Source organism: Antrostomus carolinensis, unplaced genomic scaffold, assembly GCF_000700745.2.
Source record: "Antrostomus carolinensis isolate BGI_N321 unplaced genomic scaffold, ASM70074v2 scaffold28404, whole genome shotgun sequence".
Taxonomy (NCBI): domain Eukaryota; kingdom Metazoa; phylum Chordata; class Aves; order Caprimulgiformes; family Caprimulgidae; genus Antrostomus; species Antrostomus carolinensis.
Genome location: NW_010309179.1, coordinates 19,760 through 30,217, shown reverse-complemented (window position 1 = coordinate 30,217; position 10,458 = coordinate 19,760). Strand labels below are relative to the sequence as shown.

The following is a 10,458-nucleotide window of genomic DNA, read 5'->3' as shown; positions in this document are numbered from 1 at the left end:
GGGGGGGGGGAGATGATCACAGCCATTGGAAAAATATTTAGTAGAGCAAGCTGACATAGTGACTAAAGTGAGCAGCCTCTGGAGAGATAAGGCTGCTAATCCTGCCTGGAGAATTGTGTTACTGCAAGAGAGTGATTCAGAAATCACAAACTGAAGTTACACTTTGTTGTTATTTTCTGGGCCACCTGCAGATTTGCACACTTGAAAACATCTGCTGAAAGTCAGTTTAGTGATCTCACTGGTGTTGCAAGTCATGCTTCAAAATTACAAGGTCTGGAAAATTATATCATACACAGAGTAAACAGTGTGCTCTGCTTAGAAGCATGCCATTTCCCTTGCCTGTTAGTTTTGAGGAAAGGTCAAGGAGCATAGACCAAAACTTTATTTTCACAGTGTAATGGGGCAGGAAGATGATGAAGCTTCTCGGGGTCAGGGTGACTAAGCTGTGTCTGTGACTTTTTTAGTAGCTTTTCTCCTGTTCTCTTCCCTCTACAGCTAGCAGTTGAAATGTTCAGCCAGTCCTTTGCTATATCCTCGCCAGTTAATCTATTTTTTTTTTTTAAATACCTCTTTCTCTTTTCCCCAAAAAAAGCAGAGAATGGCAGAGAACCAGGAGAGTCAGATGACCATTGAAGAAAGGAAACACCTGATTACAGCTCGAGAAGAAGCCTGGAAGTCCAAGGGTAAAGGAGCAGCCAATGACTCCACGCAGTTCACTGTAGCTGGCCGAATGGTAAAAAAAGGTCAGTGATGAAATGATCCTAATATAAATAAGCCACTCCTTATCTGTCTAGTCAAAATAAAGTCAAGCTAAAGCTATGGAGAAACAGCATCCGTATTTAGCAAGAGGAGGACTGTTTATCTTCAACTGAATATCATGTCATGATGCTATTCACTCTAGCTTCTTGTGTTCCATTTTGTTCTGCACTGTTGCACTACGCTCCAACTACTACTGTCCAACTGACGGTAGTCCATCACTTAACAGTCATATGCTTGTTTTGCCTTCTAATACAACCCAGAGGGCACCACTGGAGTATTCTTTCTTGCTATTCTTCCTTTGAAAATGCAAGTGCACTGTCTAGAGAAAAGTTGTGAAATCTATTTGTTGCTATTGCTGGCACTTCCCCCACTCCTAGGATCACTGGGAATATTTAGCAAACACGTGTTATTTTTATGGATGCTGTTTTGGACAACAAGTTGAAGTGTGTTTGGCTGAAGTAATCACTGAACAGATTTCTGCGTAGAACCAGGGAGTAGAAATGACAAGGGAGCAATGTTGACATTTTTGGGATCTCTTTAATTCAGTCACTGTTTCCAGGTGCAATCGTTATTCTGGAGTGGGCAGGAGACCCTGAAGGCTGTACATGGTACAAATATAGCTGTTCATGCAGTGCACCTGGGACGATGGTAGCTTTGGGAAGAATGCACCTAAAGTGATCTCTTGTGGTTAACAAACGTTAAATATTGTTTTGTTACAAGAACTTGGTTATTAAACACAACAACAATGAACCTTGAGTTAAATGACAACAGCAAAAAAAAAAAAAATCATTGCGGCGTAAGGGCAGTATTGTAACAGGGAGTAACTCCATTTGCAATTCAAGCCACATTCTGTTGGCAAATAATCAGATATGTGGTATTAGGAATTACATCTATTAGTAACATATTTTAGCTGCTGCTTACGTTGTTTTGGAGCTAGAAACACCAGTGGTCAGTGTTTAAAGACTAACCTGTTTTGGAGGGTTGCCAAGAAAAAGTGTTCGGTTTCTACAGACTGCTTTTTGAGATTTGTTTGGTTTTGCCAGATAGATTGGTCTTTGGAAAGGAATAGAAGGTGATAGCATTTTGCTCTTCTTAATGGGAAAAGAAAAATACCTTTAAAGGATCTCTTTAGGTGCTGTGATCATTCTTTTGGAGAAGCAAGGTAATCTAATGACAGTAGCATCAATAAAAGTAGCCCAAGTGGGATTTTTTTCAGATGTGTGCTATTTTTGTTGCCTAAAAGGATAAATTATCATTATGAGCTTTTAATTTAAGAGATTATGAGAAAGCAATGCAGAATTAAATTCTTGTTATATACATGTGCACAGATGCAGTATTTTAATTGCTTCTTATGGCTGAAAATTTTTCAGTCCTAATTGGAAGGTAATCCTTTACCAGCATCTGAAGCGGTTGTCAGTGTGGTCTTGTGGATTAAGTCCTGGGAGAGCTCCTTAAGAGCTGTGTCCTCTCAAATACGTCTTGATAAAGGCTTCACTGGTTGACTTAAAACCTGCTGGAATTTTGTGTCTCTCTGATAACAGGGGAAAAAAATTATTTGTGGAAAAGCTACTTGATTATATTCTAAATCTCTCTTGGTGTTTGACAATTATGACTTGCTGTGAGTTGCAGTAAAGATAGTGGAAACATGGTTAGTATATATTCTCCCAACACAATATTGGTTTAATCTGATAAAAATAACTAAGGGATTAAACTTATATGGCTCAGTAATAAGTAAGCTATTGCCAAGTGGAAAATAGGTATTAGACAAAAGTTTAAATATCAGTTTCCCCATTTACTGAAAGTCTAGGCAAAGAGAGGTAATAAATGCAATTCTTTGCTTCAGTATGCTTTTCTACCTAATAAAAAGTACGAAACCTAGAGAGTGCCATTTGTCTTACTGGAGCAGCATAGACTCACATGAAAAGGACTAAACAAAAATAATTTTATTTTATCCACTGAGTCCAGAATGAATTGCTTTATGATAGTAACTGAAAAGGGGGGAGGAGAGTACAACAGAAGGAGGGAGTAGTGCTTGATATGGTGGGGACTCTGACTTCCATTTCTCCTTCAATTTCCATGTGTTCATAAAAACACAACAGGACACAAGAATTACTGTTTAATTCACAGGTCATATGCATCCTGCTATGTGTATTAATAGAGATGAGTTTAAATTTTAAAAAGGGAATGAGGCAGTGGCGGTTGTGAAGGTGCCAAGCAAGATCTTGGTAGTTTCCCTGATAACCATATCTTTTTGTTCAGAACAGCTACATTTTTTTTAAATGTGGGTTGTGACAGAACTGAAGTCCAAAATGCAGACCAAGTGAACTGCTGCTGAAAACAAGCAAAATGTCTGTATTCATGAGAAAGCCCGTATCTTGTGTTAGCTTGCTTACAGACACCTGGAAACAAAGCTCTGGTTTTGTGAATTGGGCAGTTTCTGAGGGTGCTGCTGTGGTAAGCAGCAGGCAGGACAGTACACTGCCATCCCTAATGCAACAGTCATGGGGGCTGCAGAAGTATGAGGGGCTGTAGGAAGTGAGCAGGCTTGTCTGCTTTCCCTAAATAGCTTCCCCTGTCATCACTGTTGGAAACACAGGCTTACCCAGGACTGCATTTCCTGTGTTCTCTGTTCGTACGCAGGCTTGGCTTCTCCAAGTGCGCTAACACCAGTAGCATCCCCTTTCAGTAGCCGGCAGAAGTCTACCACTCCCGTTACAAAGCCCTTGGAAGGTAAGGAATAAAAATGGCTGAAATACATTCAGGCTTTTTTACTTTCTGACAATTAACAAGCTTTAATTTCTGGTTTGCTTAGAAATTGAAGCCAGGCCTGATATGCAGTTGGAATCAGATATGAAGCTTGACAAGTTGGAGTCGTTCTTGGGAAGGCTGAATAATAAAGGTTGGTAGAGTTACCAAAGGTGGCAATGCACACACTCTCCGACTTCAGTAAATCATTTAAAGTACCTCTTAGTTAAAATATCTGGTAACGGAAATTGAATGTTTCTTTGTTTAGACTGCACTTACTGATCACACAATTTATTTTTGTGATTCAGTCTTTGCTAAATTTTAATAAAAAAGCCTTAAGCTACTGTATTACAAATTTACAATGGAATAAATCATAAATGCTAAAATAACTTTCTTGTTTCTCTATACACATTCTTCTTGTGAGCAAGATTCCTTAAAACCACACTGCCAGTCTGAACCATATTGCTATATACAGTGAAACAGCTTCAAACATGGTTTAATCTTAATAAAATCAAGATAGGACACTAAGCTGCTCCCAAGCACAATTCATTCACCTTCCTGCTTTTTTGAAAACTGACTGTCTGCAGCATCTCTACAGCTTCCTTGAACAGCTTGTTGGCTACTTAGGAAGCTGTCTAGAGTTCCCTGGTGTTTCCATCTAGTACATCTGTCCTCCATTTGTAAGACATAAATCCTTTTGTAATTTGTAGAGTGTCACATACCATAAACAAATGCATTCATATTTCAGCAGAGGAGGCACTAGCACAGGATAATTATTGTGCCATATTCGCTGTTCCGAAGTAGTGATTTTTCTACTTGTAGTTCTCGTAGATCTTTTCAAAGGAAGGAATTATGTGGTTGGAGGCAAGATGGCCTATACGAGACCATAAGATGCTTATATCATCCTACCAAAGCAACTAATTTTTGATAGTGCCTAATTGTATTCAGCCATATTTCCCAACCATTTTGTAATAAAGATTGTTTCATATCAGTAGCACTTACACTCTGTTTTATCATTCTTTCCAACAGACTCTTCTATCATCTCTCCTTCACATTCCATCAATTTTAAAGAACAAAAACTAAAACAAAACACCACCACCCCCCCAAAAAACCCCCACCCCAACAACTATGAAACAAGCCATCTTTAGCTGCTCTAGAGTTAGAAACTCTAGTATGATTGTTTATCAGGTGAGGTGTTTTGTTTTTTTTTCCTGCAGTTGCTGGGATGCAAGAGACAGTGCTGACAGTTACAGGAAAATCTGTGAAAGAGGTGATGAAGCTGGATGATGATGAAACGTTTTCCAAATTTTATCGCCATGTGGATTTCCCTTCCTCCTCAGTGCCTTTGGACCTTGATGAGGACTTTGATGCCATCTTTGATCCTTATGCACCAAAGTAAGAATTTTTTTTTTCTACATTGTTACAAATGCAGACATAGGAGCAGTGGTCAAAACGTTCAGCTTTATGTCATCTTGTAGATGTCTTAGTACTGGGCATGTCCATTTCTTCTACACGTTTCTGAAATCGCTCTTCTGCATGAATCAAGGAGCTGATCCTGATTTCCTAACAAGCGTCACGCCCAAAGTGAGAGCAAATCTCTTGTCATTAGATGATTCTGACTAGTAAAATTAACTTATGATTATAAACCCTGCTTGTTTTTCAGGTTAATATCTTCTGTAGCAGAGCACAAACGTGCAGTTAGGCCTACGCGCCGAGTCCAGTCATCAAGAAACCCCCTGAAAATGCTGGCAGCAAGAGAAGATATCCTCCATGAATATACTGAACAAAGACTGAATGTTGCCTTCATGGAGTCAAAGCGAATGAAAGTAGAAAAAAGTAAGCTAACAGGATGATTTGTACAAGAGACTGTCTTGCTATTTTAATTAAAAACAAAACAAAACAAAAAATCCCAACACAAAAACCACAACTGAAGGCACCAAACATATTCTCTGAGAGGCGGTAAGTTGATTGAGGTATGAAGTTGCATGTAGACTGTCTAGGAGGTCTGGAGAGAAGGGCATGTGACTTCCTCAAGAAAGCTTCCGACAGCTGCCTCCTGTGCATAGGTTTAATTATTTATTTTTAGCACAGTCACCTTGTGCAGAAAGAGGGAGTGCCACTGCGCCTGCAGGGTGAGGAGAGGAGAGCGAGGAAAGCAGATCTAGCGTTGTGTTACGCTGGTGGGGGAGGGCTGGCAAGAATAAGTAAACTTTTGTTCAGGTACACTGGCCACAATTTTGGGTCCTGGTTTTCTCTCAGAAACTGGAATTAGCCGCCTTGACTCTGAAAGATTAGTTTCCATAGGAAAGGATCAGTGCTCTGTGGCAGGGCTTTGTGTTTTACTTGCGACGTTGCTTTCTCCTGACAACCAGACAGACAACAAGAGACGTTATTGTAAAATTTATTCAAAGGTTTGTCAAGCCACTTTCACCGTTTAGGGCACAAGTTTTCCTTATTCCTTATTATAAAGGGAGGTCATCTTTAAACATTGCTTGCATTGATGAAAACACTGATTGTATGTGTAGTACTATGTTGCTATTTTATGGGAAGCATTTCCCTGAGTTATTAATTCATGAAGTGCTTTGTCTTTTGCTGAGAAATAAGCAAAAGTAGCCAAGAATTTAAGCTTTAAGTTTACTGTAAAATATGACTAAGACTTTGCAATGTAAATGGCTGTTGCATCACACTGGCTGACACAAATTTGAAGGGCATTTCAGTTAATTAGCCTTGGCTACTCTGCTGTCTTTTATCATTAATCAATTATAAGGCATTGAAGATCTGCACAGTACTTCACAAAACATTGTGTAAGACACACTTCCTAGCAAAGTTGGTATTTCTGACAAATAACATAATTGGGACACTGACAGGTTCCTCTTGGATAATATCTAGAGTAGTACTTAGGTACTATTAAACTGACACAGCTTTTGGGCGAGCAGTTAATCTAAGTTCAACCTGGTTTTGCTGTTGCTATTGAGAAGGAGAAAAACTGGATATAGTGGGGGAAATAATTTTTATAATGCAACAACAATTTTTTTTACAATTTTGTCCTTTTTTGTGTGTGTTTTATCTCCAACTTCTTTCTATGTACAAGTGTCTACAAATTCAAATTTCTCAGAAGTAGCACTTGCTGGCTTGGCAAGCAAAGAGAACTTCAGCAACGTTAGCCTGCGGAGCGTTAATCTAACAGAGCAAAACTCTAACAACAGTGCTGTGCCATACAAAAAGCTAATGCTGCTGCAAATTAAAGGTATGCTGGAATGCTTTTACTTTCCATACATAATAGGTGATTGTAACCTATGGGAGTTGCTACAAAAATTGGATACTTAGCTTGTTCTAGATCTCCAGCTTGAGATTTATGTCCAAAACCTACCAGAATAAGTGAGAACTGTGTGAAAAATGCAAAACCTTACCAATAGGTTTGTATTATGGCCACTGATGCATGCTTTCCAGGGAGAAAACTGAATATTTCAGGAATTCTAGCCACCTCTTGAGGAAATTTTTGAACTGTCTCATTCTTCCAGTGTGCAGTATAACACTTGGAAGTGACGTGACAGTGTTCCTGCTCCACTTCAGTGTGTAGTAATGTATCTGATTCTGCAAAATAATAGCTACTTTTTGGGTAAAGTAAAATACTTAGAACTTTTTCCTCCTTACAGAAACTGTGACATGGCATCACTTAAGGAAATGTAAAGAATTCTGGAATTTGGCTACTGTCTGTCATTTATTTATTTAATTTCTTTCTAGAAGTAGTTAAAACAGGAACATGAAATAATTGAAATATTAGTTGATAGGAGGGAATATTTTTTTTTTTTTTTTTTTGCTTCCTATGAGTAAACCCTTTTTCCACAGTAGTAGTTTTTAAATTATTCTTTAACAATCTTTTTCCATATATTTTGCTAAATGTAGTGGGATTGTTTGTATTTCATTCAAAACAAATTAGATCTTGGCATTTGATAGCACTAGTCAAAGGAATATAATTAGCTTTGTTTTCTCTTCAGGAAGAAGACATGTTCAAACAAGATTAGTTGAACCAAGGGCCTCGTCACTGAACAGCGGAGACTGTTTCCTGTTGTTAACTCCACATTTCTGTTTCTTATGGGTAGGAGAGTTTGCAAATGTCATAGAGAAAGCAAAGGTTAGTACTCATTGGGGGGTTTTATTATTTATTTTTAGAACTGTCACGGTGTATGTCTCTGATGTAATTGAGCCTTGGTGCCAGTTGTCTCAAAAAGTTGCATGTAAGTGATAGTCAGTGACAGGTAGATACACAGGATTCCTGTAAATATGTTTTAGTCTGTGCACTGAATGAAAGCTGACATAGAAGTGTGTAGGTTGTGAAGCTGCAACAGAAAAGAGGATATCCTCAGGAAACAGATTTGCACTCAAACATAAAATAGTCTGAATTGCAGGATATCCTTTATTCCCATGTTCATTAAGATCAAGCCTTGTTTTAAGGCAAATGAAAGAATGAATGTATTTCTGTAACATTTTCTCTAGTGTCTGTTTATTTAGTGCAACAAATAACCATTTCTTCTGCTATTTGCTCTATTATATCCTATCTACTTTTGCCTTCTCCCTGAAAAAGATATGTAGAAGTATTCCAAAGACTTAAGCAATCCTGTTCAGATAACTGTTAATCTCTTAGGCTTCAGAACTTGCAACTTTAATTCAGACAAAGAAGGAACTTGGCTGTAGAGCTTCTTATATACAGACTATAGAAGAAGGAATAAATACCCATACCCATGCAGCCAAAGACTTCTGGAAACTCCTTGGTGGACAGACAAATTACCAGTGTAAGCATTCTTACAGTTACAGTATCTGATGTTTTATCATAGTAAAATAGTAGAGTTGGTTCTTTTTAGTAAAGATAGTTGGATGCTAGAATTTTTTATTGTTTTTTATAATCTTTTCCTTAAGCTGCTGGAAGTCCTGAAGAAGATGAAATGTATGAAGCTGCAATAATAGAAACAAATTGCATTTACCGCCTCGTAGAGGATAAACTAATTCCTGAGGATGACTACTGGGGAAAGGTGCCAAAATGTACCCTGCTACAACCAAAAGAGGTATCGTGCCACTAACTGCTCCTATAGTAAGTCCAGGAACACACAGCTGATAATGACTTTCAGTAACTGCACATGCTCATGGAGAGGTTCACTGAAAACTGAGTGCTCTGTGTTTCTGGTAAGCTTCCAAACACTTTGTGTCTAGGGTGTATGCAAGTCTCAAGAAATTAGATCATGTTATCTTTAAAGTGAAATACTGTTTTAGAAAGTATAAATCTTTTTAACAGTGCCTCACTACAAAGTCATGAAGTGCAAAACAGGTAGTACTTCAGAAAAACAAAACAAAATAAAAACCTGATCTCTATTTCAAGCATTTTTATTTCTCTCCTTTGCAGACTTTGCCATTTCAAACAACCATTTCACCCATCTAAGTAGGAATGAGAGCAGATTTCCAAAATAAAGATGCAATGCGTTTTCTTGAAAGTATTCAAGTCGCTGCCTGTTTGCTGAGCCAGTTACCCACGCTGTATGTTCTGTCAGCCTTCCCCAGGTGCAGGAGGAAGCATAGGTCTAAATGTCAGTGAAAGCTGCTGTAACTGGACAGCAATCAGTCATGCAACAGAATCAGGTTTTCAGTAATAAGACCTCTGTAATCTAGTAGTGACACAGCTACCACCTAAAGATACACCTTATAGCATGCCCCATACTTGCTTCCAGTCATCCTCAACAGTTAGACGTCAGTGCAGACCGCTGCCCTGGTCTTACTTGCTAGTTGTTAGTGTCACTGCAAAAACTCAGATATCTGGAGGAGTTTGTGTTCAACACACTGTCAGCTTGCAGCACTAGCAAACTGGAGGATCAAGGTATTGCCTAACCTAATGGTAGGTTGGGTTTTTTTGTTTTGGTTTTTAGGTGCTGGTGTTTGATTTTGGCAGTGAAGTATATGTATGGCATGGAAAGGAAGTTACTTTAGCACAAAGAAAAGTGGCATTCCAGCTGGCAAAACACCTGTGGAATGGCACCTTTGACTACTCCAATTGTGACATAAATCCTCTGGACCCAGGGGAATGCAATCCCCTCATACCCAGGTATCAAAACTTGAGTTTAGTCTCATTGCAGAAACTTAGCTTTTTTTTTTTTTTCTTTTTCAACCCTTATTTCACAGTGTTTAATTTGATTCTTTCTTTTGTTCCCTTCTACAGAAAGGGACAAGGACGGCCAGACTGGGCTGTGTTTGGCAGACTCACAGAACATAACGAGACCATCCTGTTCAAAGAAAAATTTCTTGATTGGACAGAGCTGAGGAAACTCAATGAGAAGAATTCTACTGAATCTCTTCACCAGAAGGTGCATATAATAAGCATGCTAGGTATTTCAAACTATATGACCTAGCTGGGATGGAAGTCCGGGAAGCTTGTTCCCAAGGATCCAGAGCATTTTCCTTTATCTTGCAAGCTTTGACCTAGGAGTCAGAACATCACCACCTACAGTGAACCCACAGAGGTGCTTTATATTAGTGCTGAGCGCCTCAGTGAATACTGTCAAGGTGGCTTTGACAAGGATCAAATGATGACAAGATACTAAAATACTGAAATATGCAGGAGTCAAGCTGAGTGGAACTGTGGGGTAAGAAGAAAAAAGCTATGCTCAAATAAATCTCTTCTGTGTTTTGTGACAGGAAGAATCCAGATCTGACTCTAAACCATATGATGTCATGCAAATGGTAGCTGTGCCCCGAACGACTGTAGGCACAGTCTTGGATGGAATGAATATTGGCCGGGGCTATGGACTTGTAGAAGGAGAAGATGGGAGGCAGTTTGAAATTATCACTGCATCTGTGGATGTCTGGCACATCCTGGAATTTGATTACAGTAGACTACCTAAGCAAAGCATAGGGCAGTTCCATGAGGGAGACACTTATGTGGTGAAGTGGAAGTACATGGTGAGCACT

At 38.9% G+C, this 10,458-nt stretch overlaps 1 protein-coding gene across 1 annotated transcript in view; it reads left to right on the top strand.

Moving 5' to 3' along the window:
• The window catches only part of SVIL (supervillin), a 68,596-nt gene that overhangs the window by 45,372 nt on the left and 12,766 nt on the right, over positions 1-10,458 (top strand). The window contains exons 17-28 of the mRNA XM_029084506.1: positions 596-743; positions 3,400-3,489; positions 3,572-3,658; positions 4,722-4,899; positions 5,168-5,340; positions 6,596-6,751; positions 7,503-7,639; positions 8,150-8,297; positions 8,422-8,567; positions 9,420-9,595; positions 9,710-9,854; positions 10,186-10,457. Of these exons, the coding sequence (XP_028940339.1) occupies positions 596-743; positions 3,400-3,489; positions 3,572-3,658; positions 4,722-4,899; positions 5,168-5,340; positions 6,596-6,751; positions 7,503-7,639; positions 8,150-8,297; positions 8,422-8,567; positions 9,420-9,595; positions 9,710-9,854; positions 10,186-10,457 (1,856 nt within the window). The remainder of the gene's footprint in view (positions 1-595; positions 744-3,399; positions 3,490-3,571; positions 3,659-4,721; positions 4,900-5,167; positions 5,341-6,595; positions 6,752-7,502; positions 7,640-8,149; positions 8,298-8,421; positions 8,568-9,419; positions 9,596-9,709; positions 9,855-10,185; position 10,458) is intronic.